The sequence below is a fragment of the Malurus melanocephalus genome, unplaced genomic scaffold (assembly GCF_030028575.1).
Source record: "Malurus melanocephalus ecotype Western Australia unplaced genomic scaffold, MMel_1.1 scaffold_65, whole genome shotgun sequence".
Lineage (NCBI taxonomy): Eukaryota > Metazoa > Chordata > Aves > Passeriformes > Maluridae > Malurus > Malurus melanocephalus.
Genome location: NW_026623297.1, coordinates 1,650,077 through 1,670,861, shown reverse-complemented (window position 1 = coordinate 1,670,861; position 20,785 = coordinate 1,650,077). Strand labels below are relative to the sequence as shown.

At 46.5% G+C, this 20,785-nt stretch overlaps 2 protein-coding genes across 4 annotated transcripts in view; one reads left to right on the top strand and one right to left on the bottom strand.

Annotated features, from left to right (window-relative positions):
• The first annotated feature begins 249 nt into the window (after positions 1 to 249).
• Positions 250 to 8,852, top strand: TMEM243 (transmembrane protein 243). Its single transcript, XM_057366424.1, has 4 exons — positions 250 to 434; positions 6,707 to 6,757; positions 7,580 to 7,684; positions 8,729 to 8,852. The coding sequence occupies exons 1-4, from the start codon at positions 357 to 359 to the stop codon at positions 8,849 to 8,851; spliced, it is 357 nt and encodes a 118-aa protein (XP_057222407.1). The 5' UTR covers positions 250 to 356; the 3' UTR covers position 8,852.
• A 545-nt stretch (positions 8,853 to 9,397) lies between these two features.
• DMTF1 (cyclin D binding myb like transcription factor 1) overlaps positions 9,398 to 20,785 on the bottom strand; it is a 28,310-nt gene continuing 16,922 nt past the window's right edge. For all 3 annotated transcript variants that reach the window (XM_057366421.1, XM_057366422.1, XM_057366423.1), the window contains 7 exons: positions 19,968 to 20,119; positions 18,328 to 18,543; positions 15,714 to 15,799; positions 14,950 to 15,108; positions 13,901 to 14,278; positions 11,106 to 11,253; positions 9,398 to 10,577 (listed from right to left, as the gene is read on the bottom strand). In XM_057366421.1, the coding sequence (XP_057222404.1) occupies positions 10,468 to 10,577; positions 11,106 to 11,253; positions 13,901 to 14,278; positions 14,950 to 15,108; positions 15,714 to 15,799; positions 18,328 to 18,543; positions 19,968 to 20,119 (1,249 nt within the window). In that variant the 3' untranslated portion in view covers positions 9,398 to 10,467. The remainder of the gene's footprint in view (positions 10,578 to 11,105; positions 11,254 to 13,900; positions 14,279 to 14,949; positions 15,109 to 15,713; positions 15,800 to 18,327; positions 18,544 to 19,967; positions 20,120 to 20,785) is intronic.

The following is a 20,785-nucleotide window of genomic DNA, read 5'->3' as shown; positions in this document are numbered from 1 at the left end:
CGAGTTGCCGTATCATCATCCATAATGAGCTTTGCTCAAATACCGCAACTTTGTTGAGCAACAAATCGGCCCAGTCAGCGGCGGCGCGCTGGCCCCTCCCCTGCCCTCCCTCCCTCCCTCCCTCCCCCCGCGCAGGCCGGGCTGGCGGCTCCGCACCCGCGCAGGTCCCGCGGAGCCGCCCCCGCCCCTCGCATTGCCATCGCCACCGCCATTGCCATTGCCACCGCCGTGCCACCGCCATCGCCACCGTGCCACCGCCACCGCGGTGCCATCCCGCGCAGGGGCCGCGCAGGGCGGGGGGAGGCGCAGCATGAGCGGGCGCCCTCCCGCGGCCACCGGCGCAGCGCCCCCGCGCCATGGAGGGATTCCCCGCCCGCGGGTACGGCACCGGCGGCGCGGACAACCGGCCGCTCTTCGGGGAGACCTCGGCCAGGGTAAGGGACAGCGCTCCGCCGCACCGGCGGCCGCCCGCGGCACCCCCCTCCCCGAAAACAACCCCGCGCCAAAGCCAACCGCAGCCGAGAAAATGCAGCAAAAAGTCCCGCTGTCCTCCCCTCCCCAYCCTCCCGCCGTAAGTGCCCCCCGGTAGTGAGGAGCCTCCTCCCCGGCCGCCCCGGACAGCGGCGGCTCCCACCCCCTGCCCCCGAGCTCGGCACGGAGCGCCGCAGGCAGCCGAGCGGCCGGCCCGAGCGAGGAACCTGCCCGAATCCTGCAAACAAATTAAAAACCCCTATGAAATAAGGAAGAATCCTCAGTCCTCCCCCCTCAAACAGCATCAAAAATCAGAAAGGCTGCACCGCAATGGAAAAATAGAAAAGGAGCCCCCCAAATTCCAATAGAATAAAAAGCTTAAAATTGGCGTAATTATATAAAAAAACCCTCTGAAATGAAACAAAAACAACCCCCTTYTGATTAGTGCCCCAAACCAAAATAATCCATCAAACTCACCCCAAACMCTGAYCCAAATTAAAAMMMCCCAAACCATATCTCCRTWACACCCCTAGMAAGACCCSCTCCTTAAAWAAAAAAAATCAGAAAACAACYCCCYCAAGKAAATCAACTTTCAAGTAATCTCCCCCAAAGCAACATCCCCCCAAAGCCCCGGTGGGGAGTTGGGGCTAAGGGTGCAGACAGTGCCAGGGTCGGGGAGACCCTCGCAGTGGGGCTGGGAGAGGGTTTGGGCACGGGCAGGGGGTCACACAGCCACTGTGTCCCATCCGAGTGTGTCTCGCAGCCCCCCAGGCAGGGCTTTGGGGTCGCAGCACCCCAGGCTGCCTCTCACCCAATTCGGGGGGTCTTTGCTGGGATGGGGATGGGGGRCTGCGTTTGGTGCCCTTCCGGGAACTGATTTTTCTCCTGGGCTGGAGGAGCCGGCAGTGGCTCTCCTTGGCTGCCGTGTGGCAGCCCCGGCTCTTCAGGTGTCAAYCCCCGTAAGCCGCTCAGCTCTCGGCACCGCTGCGGGCCGGCGCTGCTTCGGGGGGCTGTGCTGGGGAGGGGGCTCCTGGGGCTGCCCCCATCCGATCCCTCGGCAATCGCGGTACCTGGAGGTGTCTCATGATCGGTTTGTGATTTAGGGTTTGTCCCCTCTTTGGAGAGGTGACCCACACGTGTATGTGTGCTCAGGGGACACAGGCTGAAACTGCGTGAGATTATTCACAAGTGTATCAAATGCATCACCGCCCTCCCTGCAAGTACTTGGAACTGCCGCTAGTGATAATGTTTAATGAAAACATAAATTGATACCAGTCGGATTTTCAGGGAAAAACAGAATGATGTGGCATAGGAGGACGGGCAGGACCCCAAGATGAACTGAGGGGGGCAGATATCCCCCACCGGCCCTGGTGGGGAGCACTGCAGGCAAAGGTGCCTTGGCTGGAGCAGTGCCCTGCACTTGGGTCCTGTTGGACAGTCCTGGGTCAGGGATTTTGGGAAGCTCCCCGCGATGGCCACTTGTGGGGACCGGGATGTGCCATCACAGCTGGGTGGCAATCCTGGCAGGCAACCCCCAAACTTTTCAGCCCGGGTTAAGCCTCCGATCCCTGATCCTTGTCTTTTTCCAGCTACGGCTGTGCTCGCAAAGGATGGGAGGCTAATTTCAGTTCCTGGGCTCTAACGGGGATCCAGCGTCCTGCACTTCACCCCCTGCCTATCTCCTGTGGCTYTTTTGGAACCTGTCGCATGGGCCGAGCAGCAGCCAATGGCCTCTCACTGCTGTGCCCGTGTCCAACACACAAGGGATCACTGTGCTGGCCCGGGGTCGTTTCCTCCCCGATTCACTGGGGTTGCTTAGAAACAGACGCTGGTCAGGTCCCGAGCTGGAAACGTTCCGTGTCAGAGAAGAAGCTAAACTTTGCCTTTAAATGGGAGCAGGTCTGCCGGGAGAAGTGTGCCTGCTCCCGCCCCAGCTCTGTTTCTGGGTCTCTGCAAGTGATGGCTTCTTTCCTGGCAAAACAGGACCTTGCGCTCAGGCTGGGGCCACAGGGAGGGGCAGCGACAGTGCTTGTGCTCCAGGAAGCCCTGCACCCAAAATTAGGGGTCTCATACCCTTACCAGCAGCTGGAAATGGATGTAGAGACGGGGATTTCCTCTTCCTGCCTTTTTGCTCTCTCCTGGTCTCCCAGCTGGTGATTTGGAGGCTACAGGCATTTAGGGATGGCAGAGCTGGCAGCAGCATCGCCCTCCTTGCCCTGCTGTGGTCCAGCTGCTCCTGCCACACTCGGATGGCTGAGCAGAGACTGGGGCACGGTGGGACCAAAGGAGTCGCTGCTGGGAGGAGGGAGTGTAGCAACACTGATGAATGCCAGTGCTCTGGATCCAGCTGTGGTTTCCAGGGATGCAGCACTGCCAGTGACGGGTGTGAGACAACACAAAGGCCCAGCTGTGCGGTGGCAAAGAGGGGACAGAGTGTCACAGGTGCAGCACTTCTTGGGAAAAAAGTTGGAARTTGSGTTCCTCCATGATGGGAGCATTTAYGTATGARTTGGTGGGAGGTAATTGCAGAATTAAGGCAGAATTGAAGCAGAAAGCAATAGATTGAACAGCTAGTGGAGGAAATGATGAGCCTTCGAGGACACATGGGGAAGTCCCCATGTCTTGCAGAGGGCGGGTGGCCAGCATGGCCGTGAGCACAGCTTGTATTGCCTGTGATTCCASGAGGCAGGGTCTGGCACTGCATTCAGGCATCCCCCATGGCTGCAGCAGGCAGAAATGCTGCTGACCATCTGGACTTGCTGATGTAAGGCATAAAAATGGCCTTTCCATCACTCCTGCAGAGATGGCACCAGGTACCCACGCTCCAGGGGCCCAGCCCGTTCCCTTCTCCTGGCCAAGGCTCTGCTGGGATCCCGGTGGGCTGGAGGATGAGAGGATGGACAGTGCTGAGCGGGAATGGGGCGAAGAGCAAAGGTGCCTCTGTCAATGCCTGTGATGGGGGTGCAGTGGTGAAGATGCAATCTCATTGCTGCCTCAGTTTCCCTGCTGCTCCAAGTAACCTTGACCCAGATCTTAAAGAATCCTGGATTGTGTCCTCGTGCTTTGCAAGGATTTGGCACTTCCTGACCTTATGTCAGAGGCAGATGGAGGGAGACCTCTGCCCTGCAGAAGCACCCTGGGAAAAGCCTGATGCCTCCAGCCCCTGCAACACTGTCCCCAGAGAAGGAGAGGGCAGAAACCCTCCTGTTTCAAAATKCAGCTTGTGCAACAGTGAAACATGGGATTCATCCCCTGTGTGGCCAACAGCTCACTACATCTTGGCCACACAGGGGATGTGTGCTGGCTGGCTGGCTGAATGGGGACCCCCATGGAGGSAGTTCTGGGCTTTATCAGAGGTTGGTGTGTGTGTGCCAGTATCCTGTGCTGGTCCAGGTGACCTCAAGCAGCTGCAGGCTCTCTGTTCTGGCGTGCCTGCTGGGCTTTTTTTGTCTTTTTACTCTAGCAGCTCTTACAATACATAGTGATGCTGGAGGAAAATCCTCCCTGAATCAGCTGTGCTGGTTSTGAGAGCTGGCTGTGCCAGCTGGGTGTCATGTAGGACATAAGGGCTCATCACAGCCAGTTTTTGTGTGCCCAGTATCCAGGAGTGTCTGCCCAGGCCGGGCTGAGCGCTCGGACACGGTGTGGAGGTGAAAGGCTCCGTCATCCCCAATCCCTTTAGCCGTCTTGGCCTCTGCTTGAGTATTTTTAACCTTTTTGCTGTGCTAAGCTGCCTGGGGCTGAAGTGTCAGCGGGCACTGGGGAATMCAGCCTCTCACCGCTCTGCCAAGCCCGGGATTTCAGGATCAGTGTCTCTAATCCCCAGATCCTGAAATACTTCTGCCGGCAGCGCATTTGGAAATTTGAGTGACYGCAGGTTTGAGCACAGGGAAGGGGATGCCCTGAGTGCAGGGACTGGATGCCACGTGCTCCGGTGCCAGCGTCCGTACCTGATCCGGCTGTCACTGCAAAGTCTCACTCAGCAGTGGGAGATGGGAGGTCCCTGTGCTGTGGGATGCTCTCCCCTACACTCTGAACACTCAGAGAGAAATGCTCCATGGTCACTGCCAAGKGTGACCCCCTTGTTTTCTCCTGCCAGTCCAGCCTTTGTCCTTGCACCATTAGGAAAAGCACAGTCATGGTTGAATTTCTGGACAGTGACTCTGAGCACTCTGCAGGGAGTTGGCTGTGACTGTGCTCACCAGGTGAGCTCTGCAGGATGGTGACCCACTGCTGCTCTGCAGGTGGCTCCTTGGCATTCCCTGCTATCCCTGCTGCTGGAAACCATCTCCTCATGGCACAAGGGATCCAGCTGCTCATCTCTTGACACCCTGAATGAAGGAGCCGAGCCTGAATGCAAACTCTGGTCCCCCTCCATAACATTTCCTTGGTGGGCTCAGCCAGGTCTGCAGGGCAAGGGCAGAGCAAAACTGTCATCCTCACCTGGTGCTGAAGTGGCTTTTGGGGKTAAGGACCCTTCCATGCCCTGTCTAAATTAAAGTTAGCTTTGAGTTCTTTTATTTATTTTAGGTTAGGTGGGGGAGTCCAGTTGAGCTGTCACGATAAGCACACATGAGGTATTTCAGGCATACATTTTGCCCCATTGCTTCTCTTATTTGCCTGAAGTTATTTCTTTTGGTTCCTTTTTTGTGCTCAGTGGTGGGTATCTTGCAGCTGGCTCTCAGAGGCTGCTGTTATATCACTTTCTGTGTGCAGAAACACTGGTGAGGAGATGGGGTTTGTGCCTGGCTGCTGAGGGCCTCGGACAGGGGATGTTGATGACCATTTCCTGTGGAGGGGAAGGGTCACTTCCCACTGCTGCAGTCACTGCTGTGCCCCCAATTTGGGGCCTCTGAGCTGCAAGAGCATCAATTGTCTTCTTTTACGTAGACAAGCTGGGGACTGATGGAAGAGGTTTCAAAGAGTCTGCCTGCTGTGGCCCTTTCCCTTGGGGATGAACACAAGCAGGGCACAGCATCCACCTGTTCCTGAACCACCTGAACCCGAGCTCCACAGAGCCTTAGGTCAGGACCGGTGGTTTCCCACAAAAGCATGATTTGCATCTCTGCCTCCTCTTTGCTCTCTGCTTTCTTCTCGTGCCCCTCTCCTGCCATGTGTTATTTCTTCATGATCTTCATTGACMTTCTCCCTCTACAGATTCTAGGAGGGAGGAATGGTGGAAGAGCAGATGGAGGGAAGCTCATGCTGCCCTCCCTGCCTGTGATTTGGGCAAAATGCTTTCACTGCTCAAACTCTTTTCTGACTTTCCTTTCACCATACCTACTTAATGACTCTCAGTRTGATAAATTGAAGTTCATGGAGTTTTCTCTCTGCACATCTTTTCTGCTGTAGCTGTTCTTTTAGTCTTTGAGTTGTCAGCCATCTGGGGTGTTCCACCTGGCTGTGTGCAGCCTAGTCTGACTGTGGTGGTATCTGTTTATACTCCAAGCAGTGCCACGAGGAGGCAGTGAGCTGGCAGGGATGGGAGTGTTCTCCTTTTCCTTCAGGCTGTGTTTTACTCCAGGTGCACCAGTCTTGCCCTGGGTGTTCCTCTGAGCCCATGCTCACACAGCCCAGTGTCACAGCCAGTCCCTGCCCAGATGCCACTGGGATGGGACTGTGATGCTGGCACTGAAGGATCTCTCTTCCCAGGTGCAAAAAGCTTGTCTCCTTCCAGTCAGTTGTTTTGTACTGATGGGAGCAGCAGAAAGAAGTGTGGGGGGATATCTGCCCGTCCAAGCAGAGCCACTGTGTGGCATTTTCAGATCTGCTGGTGTTAGGGTGGAACGTTTGGGGTGTGGGCAACACTTCACCTTCTTACCAGCAGCCCACAAATTCCCACCTAAGACTATCAATCTATTAATTCTCAGGCAGTGAGGCTAAAAAAAAGCTYTTTCTGTCAACCTCCATCTGTGCACTCCCACTTTAAAACAAAGATTTAAAAATAATTTGCACAGCTGTAATCAATTTAGATGTAGCAAAGTCATTTGCAAACAAGCAAACCTGCTCTGTGAGGCCTTGACCAGTACAACCTCAGAAGGGTCTGTGGAGGGAGGGAAACCTTCCTGTGTGGCAGGGCTGACCAGGGAGCCTCGGCAGTGAGGTAGAGATAACGTGGATCCTGGCTGATGCTCTCAGTGTTATTAGTTAATGGTCTGTTTAACATGGTTTGGGGTTTTTTTGGTTGTTTTTTTTTTTTTGGTACACGTAACACTCTTTCTTCTCTTTTCTTCAGGACAGAATCATCAATCTAGTTGTTGGTGGCTTAACAACCTTGCTGCTTCTAGTAAGTATCTCCCACCCCACCCCATGTTGCACCTTTAGGTGACAGGGATAAAACCAGAATTCCTCCCCAAAAATGGATGGTGAAACTTCCAATGACCAAACAGGCTCTAATWTAGGGCAGGTAGTCACTTTGGGACATATCTGTCTTTTGAATTTCTTTGACAACATCTTTTAAAAGCTGCAATAAAATCCTCTGGTTCTCTAGTAGATCATCCATCCTGGATGAACGTGAAGCTGGGTGAGACAACAAAGTGTTTATGTCCCAGCAGAGCATGTTTGCTTCTATTTCCTTCTATTTATSATTTATTGTCCTCTATTTATGGCTTATACAAGTCTTTCCAAAGTGTGTCCCTTTGTGCTGAGCTGTGCTTTCCCCAAGCTTTAAAGGCAAAGCCAACGCCATCGTGACTGGAGACCATCACTTGTGGGGTCCAGGGGGGATTGTTGGAGAGCGGAGGTGCAGGGAGGCTGTGGGGACAGATGAGGTGCCACTGGTGGAACACTTGGCTAAGGGATGCTCCTCTATGGCCAATGTGCACTTGCAGGCCTGATGGCTTCACGGGTACTTGAGGGTGGATTCTGGCAACAAGCCAGGGTGGCAAAGCTTTCATAGTTTCTTTTTCCACCCCTCTCAGCGTGCTGTTGTATCAAAGTGATTTTCCTCCAGAATTTTCCTTCAGCTCCTCACGGGATGGGAGTCAAAGCAGGGAGGGATGTGCAGAGCAGGATGTGAGAGTGGTGCTGCTCCAGCCCTCGGGCTGAGCCTCTTCTCATCGCAGCTCTGGCGAGAGCAAAGTCCTCATCTTTGTTTTCCTCCATACAGGTCACTCTAATCAGTGCTTTTGTCTTCCCGCAACTACCTCCAAAACCTGTGAATGTATTTTTTGCTTTCTGCATCTCCTTGTGTTGCATTTCTGCTGGCATTCTTGTAAGTACCGCCACCTTTGCCGTGCTTTTGAGTCGATGGCTCTGAATAAAATCTGCTTTACGTGGTGCCGCCTTCCTTTTTACACTCTCCTAGAAAAGCTTTCCTGCCTCCATAACACAAGCTGACAGTGAGGGAGTGGTAATGAGTTTTGTATTTACTGCAGAGTGTGTGTGAACTGAGCCAACTCCTGCAGCCCAGCTGTGGTGCAAGACTTGTCACCTCTGTGGCACTGCCACCTACAGCTGCCAATGGAGACACAAGAGTAGGAAAGCAGGGAGCAAAGCAGTGAAATGGGAATGCAGAGATTGTGCTGCAGGAGTGAGATTAGCCAAACACTGGCATTAGTTAGTGGCCTTTCAAACACAGGGAATGAGTACAGGGGCAGGAAGCTACARCAAGTGGAAGATGTTCCTCTTACTCAGCAGCTGTAGAATCCTAAGGAAGTTGGTCCCAAGCACTGGCAGAGGGAACTGGTAGGTCTGAGTTCACAGAATCCCAGTCTGGGCTGGAAGGGGCTGTCAMAGACCATCTAGTCCAATGCCCAWTCCATGGGCAGGGACATTGGTGGCTCCTTTTGCTGCAGCTTTCCATACTTGGAGCAGTCTCCTTCCTCCARCTGTRGCCTGAACAGCCCTGAAGCCKTCACTGCTGGCTATGCTGGGAAGTKGCTCTGCRTTACCTGGTCAGTTCCAGTTTCTGATCCTACAGCTGATGGCCCCGGCTCTGCCCAGAATAGACTGTGTTAGTGCAAAGCTGATGTTTGTCCTCATCCAGCAGGGTGTAGYCAGCTTTGAGTGTTAAAACACCCCCAGATAAGCCACCCTCCCTCCCTCCCTCTCTCTCAGCAAAGCTGAGCAGACAGCACATGTCCTCAGGGAGAGTTTCACACACAAACACACAGTCTCTCTGGCCAGAGAAAGCTGGATTGTTTTACAGGAGGAAAAACACCCMAAACTAGACCAAGTTACCAGTTCAGTTACCATAAAAAGTTTTCTCAGAAGTACCTGGCTTTTTAAAGTAATACAAACTCCTTTTCTCTTCTAGATCTACTGGTATCGACAAGGAGACCTGGAACCCAAATTTAGAAATCTAATTTACTACATATTGTTTTCTATTGTCATGTTATGTATATGTGCCAACCTGTACTTCCACGAAGTGGGTAAATGAAGGACACTGGGAATACCCAGCAATGATGCTACTGTGCCAGACTGCTTCCAGCTCAGCTCTCAGCTCCACTCGAGACATTTAAGTGAGAACAATCAGCCTGAGAGGAMAGAAGTGGGTTGTGCAAGGATAAATCAGTACATGATTTTCATGTAAATGTATATGTAATGTCCCTCTTGTTGGGGAGAATTATTGCCATAAGACGTGACATTCTGCTTTTTTTTGAAGAGCTACTGTTGCRCTTAATGAACATTCCAGTTGTACTGATGTTTCAGAATGGCACAAGCTTTTTCATTTTGGAAAAAACTGCACTTTTTTTATTACTGTACAAATAAACTGCAGCATTGAAAGGATCTGTGGCAGTATAAATAAATGGCATCTTACAGTCAAGTAAGACAAATACTCTTTATTTTGCTGAAACTGAATATACAATTATTTCTGTTCCCTAGGCAACCATTTAAAACTACAACTTATTTTTCACATTAACAAAACCACAGACTGAAAAAGACCAACTCTTGATTATGAAGAGCTAATTACAGAAATAAATAAAATAATTTATACAAGTCTTTAGTTTCTATAGCTTTTTCTCTTGATTCCTAGCTAACAGGCTGCTGCTCAGCCTAGTGTCTGTTTCAAACAATGTAGGAATTAATTGGCCTCCTTTGCCTCAGGGCCCTATGTCCAAACTCTCACAGAGCTATTTCTCCAAGACTTTGCCACCTTCACATCACTCCCCATCTACTAACTTGCTGCAGGACTCACCTCTGGAGAGGTGGCTGGTAGTGTCAGGTACGAGAGAGACAAATGTTCCAACCTACTCACAACAATCTCCAAGAAATTCCAAGCTTGTGGCGGGGAGGCCGGTGGGTCCCAGTAGCTTCCCTTTTCTCATAGCCCTTCCCTTTTTATTCAGTTTACTGTAGTGATGAGAGAAAAGAAAACCAAAACCAAGAAAWCGTTTTCCACAAGCGATGTCTCCAAGCTCTGTCCGTTGCCAGCAACGGACTCTTCAGGAACCAGGCAAGTCCCATAAGCTTCTGCCTTCTTATGCCACAGACACAGAATCAGATGAGATGGGAATACACACCACTGCTTCGTGATGYTGCCCATGCTCCCTGAAGTCTTTGATGGAACTCATTCCTTCCTGAAATGTAACAGTCTCTTACTCCATGTATTACAAGAGTCAGTAAGTGCAGAAATTGCTCGCTCAATCTTCATGAAACCTGTGCAAACTAATACTTGCTGTGGCACTAAGAGGCWCAGTCCACAATCCTTGACTTCTGTCCAGTTTTCYACATGTGCTGTTSAGCACATCAGKAACGTGTCAGATCAGAACTGACTGKATGGATCTGAGCAATGAGCACTGCAACAGAGGCTYTTCAGGACACTGGAACACCCCAGTGACACTTGGCACCTCCAGGCCTCAGTTGGTGGCTCGGTTTCCCCTCTCAGATGAGGGAAACAGCCTGAGCAGAGAAAAGTGCACCACAGTCATTTCACACTGCAAGTTTCTGTTCAAAGACAGACTCTGACTGCTTTCTTTGGAAATGTGGCACAGGGTTGTAACTAATTTCACAACGCAAACATGGTCAATAGAAAATGGACACCATCGCTGCTTCTCAGTGACAGCTCACTAAATCCTCAACATCCTTTGAATCTTCTGAGTCAGGACTGCCCAAAGATGAGCCAATAATGTGTGACCCATCTCCATGATGTTGTAGGATAGGATCTGTCAAGASACAAAAAACATTAGACTATTGCCATTTTAACAAGATATAAAATAAAAATGTAGGAGACAGGAAATGTAGTCTGGAATTTTAACCAATTATGAGCAACACTGCTCAAACTAGGCAGCTTGCAATTTCTAGTTTCACAGAATCACAGAAYAGCTGKGGTTGGAAGGGACCTCTGGAGATCTCCTACTCCAACCCTTTGCTAAAGCTGGTTCAGTTAGAACATATTGCACAGGAACAAATCCAGGTGAGTTCTGAGGATCTTTAGAGAAGGTAAGTAATGACCAAGGAGGATGGATATGGATACAGCTGCATTTGGATCCATCAGGTATGACACTATCAGTGCTAACCCTCTGATGGCTCTGCAGGCAGAGCCTTCCTCTGGGAAGGAGTAGTTGTTGGGTTACTTAAGTTTCCTATCATTGACATGTAAAATTATTTAAGGGAAAGTAAGGATTTATGAAGTGTTATCTGCAGGGACTCAAAAGTGCTATACACTGCTTTAATGAAAGGGACTGTCATACCTGTGAGAGTTGTCAAGGGCAAGACTGATTCACTGTCTATATCATCCGCTGCCTGGATAAAACCATGAGAAGAAGGGACAATAAGCACAGTCTCATCATCTATTGTAGGCTGATCAACTTGTTCTTCTATTGTTGGGGAACCCAGGTCCTGCACAACATAGAACAGGCCATGAGAGTGTATTCCTGGTAGTGCAAACAAAGACCTGCATTACTTAGACATACTCCACAGTAGGCAATACACTTTGGATGAATTTTATCTCATTCAATTGAAATGTCAGCACCTGAGATAGTTTATTTCAGCATTTACAAGGCACATTTCATCTTAGTGCAGGCACTCAAAAAYGAGAAGACTTTTATCCTGTTGAGCAATATAAAGGCAGGTGAAGAGAAAAGGAGACCATGTGGTGACAAAATGTTCTCCTGCAAGTTAAATGTCTCCTCTATGAAGGAGAATAATTAGGCTTTTCCATTACTTGCTGTCTAGATGTTTTGAAACTAAAGCATTACATAGTACTCACCTGCTCCATAAACCCAACAACTTTACTTAGTACTTGGTTTCACAAGTCCTGTTGTCAAGTTTTAACTGGCACTGAACACAGGGCTCAGAGGACCCACCTTATTTGCTGTGCTGTGCCTTGCTTGCCCTGTCACTTACTGGCTGGAGGTCGGCTCCAGATTCTTTTTGCTGAACCTCATACTAAAAGATTGGCAACCCACTGATTCCTTCCAGGTACAAGCTGTCCATACCCTCACTCTCTTGCAGTCCTGCCACAACTGCTGCCTCTTCCCTGGCTCCTGTCGTACTGGAATGGCAGTAACACATCTGGCTGACTCAGTGTCACAGCACACTCCTGGTTCCACAAATGCAATGAAAAGTCATCCCACACAGTACTGCCAGAAGCAGCAAAGATATCTGGATTCCAGTTTTTGTGTGTAACATGTGTATGGTTTGTTCAAACTTCAGGAAACCCTGATGTAGAATGGTAGCAACAGTTGCTGACATGATGGAAGATACCTGGATTTATCACTGTTTTCAGAGGGAGCAGGAATTGTATAGGTGAGGTTACAGCCCTCTATGTTTAAGAAAATCCTGATGTTTCTCTTTTTCTTTAGGAAAACTTGTTCCCTACATAACTCCCCAATGTTTTTGCAAAGGCAGCTGCCTGAAAACCCCTTCCCTGGTGCTGCTGAAGAGTTGACAACCTGTGCTGAAAGTCATTGACCTGCACTGAGTCCCATCCACGGGGGCACCGTGTGCCTGACCTGCAGGAGCAGCTCTCTGCAGAGCACACAGCTCTACCCACCAGCAGCACTGGGCTGCAAGGCTTCAAACTGGGAAGAGGAGGCGTGAAAAACTAAAGAAGCCATTGTGGCAAACGGGCACCTTTCCCAGCCAGAAATAATAAAACYCTGCAGCATGACTGCCTGCCTCCCACTACCCACCCACAGTGACAATACAACCCTGGCAAGCACATAAAAATAACACTGCCTTAAAGAAAACAAAATTTAGGCATGTTTTTCTRGAGTAACTTTTCACTGAGAATTACTCACAGACAGTTCACTATTTCCTAGAATTCAAGTACACATGTCAAACTTGAATCTSGCTAGAAGAGTAAGGCAAATTAGAAATACAAATTCAATTTGTTCTTTTGGATAAAAAAAAGGTTTAGTTTTATATCCTGCTAGCCATAAGCAATTTGTACAACATTAAACTAGAAACTAAGTTAATATCAAAATATTARTTCTACCTCAAGAAGCTGAAATTTTAAACTAAGAGTAGAAAGCTGATGGTCTGCTTCAAATGTTGAAAGTCTTATCACAATTATGTCAACCATGACACAGGAARAGGAAAATGGAAGAATAATCCCCAGCTTTGGATGTATTCAGGATTCAGATATTTCTGTAGTACAAACTTGAGATGCACAAAGATTTCTCCTTTTGTGAGAGCATAATGGATAYGCAGTGTGTCTTAGAAGCTTCTTCAAAGACAAAGCCAAAGCATATCAATGATGGATTTTCAAGACTGACAAAGCAAAAATACAGCTGCTGTAGAGCAGAGTGTTTTAAAAAACAAGANTCTTTTTAACACCTCTGTTTTCTGTGACTTAGTAATTTTCATAATTCCAGCAACTCAAAGATGGATGATTTTAGTATAAACAATCCAGATACCTGTAATCACTTGGATAAACACATTTCTGCATCTCAGGTACTGGAGATGAATAAATCTGAGGCCAGAGAGAGAAGTAGCTTAAGGCTTCAAATTCCAATTGAACACTAAATTGCAGCAGTATGTTTAATGGAAGTMCTCATAACCAGAAGCTGTGGTCCATTTGAAATACGTTATTAGATGTGTACAGCAAAACCTAAATACTCTGCCTCACCTCCCTGGCTCAATCTATTGACACAGTGTGTTGCCTTTTGTTTTTTGCTAGACCAGGATGCTCAAAGCCCCATCCAATCTCTGGCCTTGAACACTTGCAGAGATGAGGCAGCCCACAGATTGTCTGGGCAACCTGTTCCAGTGCCTCAGCACCCTCACAGTAAAGAACCTTATTCTAACAGCTCATCTAACCCTCCACTTGTTCAGTCTGAAGCCATTCCCCCTTGTCCTGACAAATATATGTTCTTATAAATTAGTCTTGTTCCATCTTTCCTGTAGGGTCTCTTCAAGTACCAATATGCATGAAATCACTGAGGTATTTCAGACAAATAGCTTAGCATAAAGGCCAAAGWTGCAATGAAATGATTCTCTATGCAGAAATGGGGAAAATATCAAATATCATGCCCTCCCTTACCTCAGTAACRTAAGTGCTTGGTAAATCAGAGTGAGAATCCTCATCCTGTTTCAGACTGGCATCCTCTTCTGTTCTTACCATAACTCCATCCATCAGTTCTCTACTATTCCTGCTGCTAAATTTGGAAGYATCATCTTCACTGTAGGCTGACTGCTCTTCATCACTCAGCTTGGACTGATGGATATCATCCGGGAATGTATTTGTTCCCAGGGTGTCTGGAGGGTCTGTCAGGTCAGCTGACTGAATGTCTGGATCCACAGCCATTTCTGTCTGGGTGACAGAGGAGGAGATGTCTTCAGCAGCAACGGTGCGGATTATGACACTCGGTGTGTGGCACTGCACTGTGACATTGTCACTTGTGTTTAACAAATGCTCTGGCTGTGAGCAGCGTTCGCAAAAAAGAGACAAAGAAAACCCCAAAAAAGGTCAGAGACTTTCCTGGAACTATAAATCTTTCAAGCAAACACAAGCAAAAAGATCCAAATTGCTAAGTGTAGTTTAGAATTTTATATATACAGTATGTCAGACCAGATMATCTTTTGACCTTTCCTGGCCCTAAACTCTGTAGCCTGTTCTTTAAGTCACAAATAAAGTAAATGCATAATAATATGAAAAAGGCAACCATTCAGGTGAGGATCACTCTAGATTCAAAAGGTTTTTCCACTGAATTTTGCATCACTTTTGTGATTCAATCTCCAGTTTGCTTCCCCTTCCTTCCCTCTAATAAAAAGCAGTTTTTGTCACTATCTARCATTTGTGAACCAATATCTATTTGTGAGAGTAACTGAAAACATCACAAAACTACATCTGACTTGCTGGGGACCAAGCCATTAAATGGAGACATTCTGTTCAGAACTTGCTCACTAAGCTAAGCTTTGAACCAACTWGAGCTTGCTTTTTAAAAATACACAAACCCCCAAATTCTCAGTCTTCAGAMTTTTAAGCAAAGTAACACTGTTACAACTAAAGAACTGCTTTGCAAATTTAACAGGCATGTGCAGGGCCCTGCATTAGRATGTTCCCCTTCCCCCAGTGCCCAGAGCTCTTACAGATAAGGCGTGAACGATGATCTGCTCTGGGGAGGATGGAGCTGTGGCAGCTGTCAGGGTCATGGTGGGACTCGTGGTCAGCGTTAAAGGGAGCCCTTGGCTCGAGCTTGTCTGCAGTAAGTAGGTACCYGGTGTCCCAGTCGGCTGCAGGTGGAAAGACTACAAAGACAACGTAGGTTCAATACCCAAATRCAATGCCCAGACCATATTTGAGTGTTTTGATTTGGAAAACACCACAGAAATCCAACCCAATCCCTTCTGCACTGAATACTGTACTGCTCTCAAAAAGCAGAAAGAAACTCATCTACAGCCTTAGGATACCAAGGCAAGCATTAGGAGCAAGAGCCCAGCAGGTCTGTATTATGCTTGTATTATTTTACAACAGCAGGTAAGAAAGGAACAAATTCCACTTATTTTTGCATTGAGATGAAAGAGAAACTGTGRCATAAATTACAGGACAATGGAACTGAGACAATCTTTACTTGCTRGGAGCTTTCGCTACCTCCTTTATGTCAGATTTCAACAGTGAAAAAAATCCAAGCACAAAGGAAAACTTTGTAGCTCTAAGGCATTAAGGCAAATTCAGAGCATTTAACTGTAATTCAGTTTACTCCACAGCCCTCATGGATTACACTTTCTGAAAAAAGTTTTAGAGCTCTTAACTTCTTTCTACTTGAAAACTTTTTTTTAATGCACAGTTCTGTAGTTTAAGAAGTAGATGGGGTTAAAAGAAAAAAGCACAGCAACAAATAGCATTTACTTACTGGAAGAATCTCAAAGGTCTGTAGTGTTCCACTGTTCAGTGTTATTGTCTCAGAGTCAACAGTAGCAGCAGGGGAATCAGTTGAGGCTGCAAAAGGAAGCAAAAAAAAAAAAAAAAAAAAAGTCCTGGCTCCTGACAAGCAAAAAAAAAAAAAAAAAAAAAAAAAAAGAGAAAAGGAAAGTATGTAAACCAGAATGTTCAGCCCTGCAGAGAGCATAACATACTATAATTAATACATGGCAGGGTACCGTTAATTCCACTAGGAAGAAAAAGAAAACTGGCTGCAATCCTAATGACAAGGTTCTCTAATTGGTACCCAAGATACAATACTATTTAAAGAGAGCATTCTACAATCCCAAAGAGCAAAAAGAAAGTAAGTGTGGGTTTAGCACACAGAGATAAAAGCAGACAAATAAAGTTTCTGACGTGATCTAATTACTTTTTGTAATGAGATTTGCAAGAGATTCTAATGTAACGATACCCTTTGGTGTAATGATATCCTTTGGATTGGTACTGCTTGTTTTAAACTGGTGTCAGGCTTAATATTGTTGTTTCCCAGATTTTTTTTAAAATAACACTTTTAATCTTTTCTGCCCTCCACAGTATGTCTACCCCTCATGAAAGACCAGATGCTTCACAAGATATCTGCCTGTCCCATGTGTTAYGACTGCAGTGTATAAAAGCAGTAAATATTCTTACTGCAACTGTGTAATTATTTAYACAGTTATCTCCATTAATTCTAAAAGTAGTGAAGAGAAGCACTGAAAACAGTTGATGTTCCAGGTATTTTAAGATSACCCAAGTTTTGTACCCAAAACTTTATAACCATAATTACAATATCTACTTACTCTTACAAAAAAAACTCGAGTTCCAGCAAGCAAATTAACACTCCACCTGGGACTTTCCAGTAATTTTCTAAATACCAAAAGGGGAAAAAAATCTAAAAGGTAACAGTGATCCAAGCACTGAAAACTTTGCCATCTCAGACTCTGTGGCTGCAAAATGCAGTCATTTTGGTCTCTTAAGAAGATAAAAGCTCAATTTTTGAAGCTTTTATTGTTGTAGTGGCATGTTCAAGGTTTCCTGCTGCAGACTTCTTGATACCCAGTAGCAGAGAGCTGTAAAGTGTGGCCTCAGCCTGCTATATTAAAAAAACCTCAGGAACTGCCCCTTTGAAACAGAGCCCTCCACCAAATGCAGCTGAAGGCTAATAGRTTCAGCTCTCCTGGGACTGTGAAAGACACAATACAAAATTCASTTCGATTACACAACCAGAAATTCTTCAGAAAAGCAGACTAAAATGGAAAAAAGGCTTGTTAGGCAGACAAAGGCAAGTAAAGCCACAAAACAACGATTACAGGATTCAATTCAGAAAGGACCAAAGGTTCAAGGGTCCCAGCCCATCCTGCCTGCTCATCAAAACCCATCRGCTTTGATCAAGGTTCACTCAAAGTCTGAGACCACTGATGTATTATGACAGATTAAAAGTTCTTGGCTTGGGGTTGTGTCATTCTAATTAGAAAATAAACCACATAAAATGAAGATAGCACTTAATAAATAAAGATAGCACTTAATAAATAAAGATAGGTCAATCTAATAAAATTATAAACAGAAAATTGTTTGCCAAATGCCTATTTAGGCAGAGTCTGAAGAATCAGTTTGCAGCCTAATCAGCTTAGATCACTTGATCAGACAGGTGTGCTAGTAATACCTAAGTTGTGGGTCCAACCCCTGAACAGGACATTCAATTAAGAGCTGGAACTCAATAATCCATGTGGAGCCCCTCCAACTCAGAATATTCTGTAACTAATCTGGTAATCAGCAAGACCAAAACATTATATTTTGCTAATATAATTCAMTAATGACAAATGGTGTAAAATAACACACAGTGCAGATGACAGACAACATGTGACCAGTCACTTAATAAGATTAGTTACAAAATTAAGCAGTTAGAACTACACTCAGAGTAGACCTGGTAATAAATGTTTGATAATGAGCAAAGTTCATCCTTAAGAGTATGGGGAGCTGCAACTAAAAAAAAAAAAAATGCAGTGGTTAGAACAGAACGCTGGCTGAATGCTGGTATGACTTGGCAGCAAACGCTTTCCAGAGTGTCTGTGCCTAGAAATGACTGTATAATAAAGAGCAGGATAGGAAAAAACGTTTATACCTTYCCTTCAGTTCCCTGCATCAGAATTTAGGGACAGAAATCTATGTAATTCACAAAAGGAGATCCTGTACATGATGTTCATTGTTCTACACAAGAGTGACCAGAAACAACTTGAAGAGTAACTGGATATACTCTCTTCACTGAGAGGTTTGTGCACTGAAGGCTTTTCAAAGGGCAGGTTATGTGGCAAACTCCTGTGTGCACACACAGACACCTACAACATCTGTATCCAGGTGCTCTAATTTTAGTACCCACTGTCACAGCAATAYCTGTATTAGATAACAAGTTAGAAACAGGTAAATGGAAGCCAGAAATTCTTTGTTTGAAGTTATGGCGGGACCAAGRAAGATTGAATAAAACTCTTTAAGATATGCTCACTCCTCCTTCACCATCCTAACATAAGAAAGCTTCAGGTTTCATGTGAGTGGCTTTTTTCAGTACTTACAGACATGGGTGATCTGCACTGGGATCTGCAGAGCTGCCATGGGGCTCGGGGCATTGCCTGTGCTCTCCTCCAAGCGAGCCACCCGGATCTGAACATGCTGGACCCCTGAGCTGGAGTTAGTGTTTGCTAATCCACTGCCACATTTGTTCTCTGGAAGCTGGTGCCCTGGATTGTTTTTTTGGTTCTCGTGGAGCTGTTTAAGACCCTTTATCAGCACTGAGACAAAAAAACATTCATGTTAAAGCAGGCTGAAGAAGCACATTAGAAATGCTGCAATTGGTGATTAACCCAAGATGAAAAAAGCATCCAAAATCCTACAGAATTTGGAACTTAAGCAACCTCCAGAGACAGAAATTAGAAATTTAGCACACGCATAGACCATTTGTAGTCAACCACTACAGTGAACCAGATTTCCTCGTGAAATCCAGGCATTGCAGGATGCTTGGGGAAGAAGAAATAACACRCAGCTCATAAAATTTAGTAACTCTCTAAAATGATGTATGGTATATCCCAAATCCACAAAAAGTTTTASTAAGACTAGTTGTGTAATGCTGCTACCAGAATTAAATCCTCCCATCTTCTACAACACAGAAGCAGATTTGTTCAAGAGCTTGACAGAAATGTCACTGAAAATGGGGAGCAAAAGAGAATGAATCCCACAGCAGAATATTACAATTCTTCACCTGTGCATGAAGAGGCCCACTGCTCCAACARAACCACCCACCTTCTTCTCTATGATTGCTTTGGCCCTGCTGAGGGAGCAGCTGACATAACAGCAGGTTACAAAACCTGAGGCCTCAGCATTCAGTACAGCAAACTGCCTAAACATTTCCCACTTTATCAAGAAAAACAGAGCAGAGCCAGGTGATTCAGTGCTGCATTCATATTTTGAATTATTTGATGCAACAACTGCCTGTTAATGTGTGGTAACAGGGGCTCTCCTCCCAACAGCAGCCTCCAGGCAGTAATAATATATAACCACACTGGTGACCACAGTGTGCATTGAATTACATCTGTCATTAATTATGACATGACTAATCTGAATTTTTCCTCTCCYCAAGTCAGACAAAGGGAGGTCTGAAGGTCACAGAGACCCTTCTGGCTTAGTTTCTCCACGCCAGAATGGGAAAATGCTGAGATGTATTTGGGGAGCATTACGCTCCTGATTCCTCTCCTTCTCCTCACTGCAGCTAGCAGTASATCTACCTTCTGTCTACAGGCAAGGCTCAGCACCTGACAAAGACTACATTTTAGCATTGTAAAGGTAACACATCTAACCTGAGGCCACAGTTAGGCTGCAGATACATATCCTCTTCCACCTGAAGAGGTCACTGCCCTCCATACCAAAGATCAGCATCATCTGAGATCTGCCAGCTGAGCTGCTTATATACACGCTCTCACTTAAGCCAAAGTGAGCAGGGATGGCAAAATCTGTCTAGTTGTACACATCAGCTTGSCTTGTTTGACTGAAACATTTAAGGATTGCTTGTAGGAGCAATTCAGCCAGCAGATCCAAGGGGCCAGTAACTTGCAGCAAAGAAGCAATGCCCTCTTTGGCCAGCAATGCTGTAAGCAGACAACAAAATGCAGCCTTATTCCTTTGACACATTCAGAGGAGAAGTGTGCAAGTAGTACATTACCAGGGAATGAAACATCTTTGTGGTTTGCAATCTGTCTTTTAATGGTCCACCATTTACTCCGAAGCCACTGTGGGGAGCGGACACTACTCCATCCTTCAGCCAGCAAATCCCAATTGATGTCATTCTCATCAGAAACTTCAAGTTCCGCTATCCTGGCAGGATACAGAAGATATTGACCTGTTAGAAACTGCCCTCCAGGCCGGCAGGGGTGCTGCACATGTCCGGCCGTGTCACACGTAACAGCGCAGAATGACATGCTAGTGACCAGCCCACCAGAGCTCAGGAATCGACACAGGCTTCCAAGGCTCCACGCTGCCAGAGATCAAGCAGAATCATAAACAACAGRAGATGGACTAGACCTGCTAGATGATCCAGTCCATCTCCTTGCCATGCAGGATTATTCTCCTTATTTACATATACATTAGGATTTAGATTGGATTATCGTGAAGCATTCCAAGTGGTGGCACTTGCACCTTTTTATTTTTTTAAAAAAAACATTCCCCAAACACATCTCCAAGGCAGGAAACACTTCCTGAGATTCACTCTGAAATTTCACTTAATTAATTTCATGTTATGATATTTACTTCTGTTTTCTTCTAAATAACAATTRTTTGTCCTTAACACAGATTTTTGCCTTCTCTCAGATGCTTCTTAGCCAAAGTAGATGAAGTTAACTACACCATTAAACAGTTTCTCATAAATCAATCCCAGCAGGCTCTCCAGATAAGAGACAGTCTTCTTTACCAGAATCTGTTTGAAATCAATAAAAATCTCAGAACTGCCCTTATCTGTACTTGGAGCATATGAAAGAGAGGTGA

Coding starts and splice junctions, on each gene's coding strand:
- TMEM243 (XM_057366424.1), top strand. CDS start 357: ATGGAGGGATTCCCCGCCCGCGGGTACGGCACCGGCGGCGCGGACAAC. Junction 435..6,706: donor TCGGGGAGACCTCGGCCAGG/GTAAGGGACAGC, acceptor TCTTTTCTTCAG/GACAGAATCATCAATCTAGT. Junction 6,758..7,579: donor TAACAACCTTGCTGCTTCTA/GTAAGTATCTCC, acceptor TCCTCCATACAG/GTCACTCTAATCAGTGCTTT.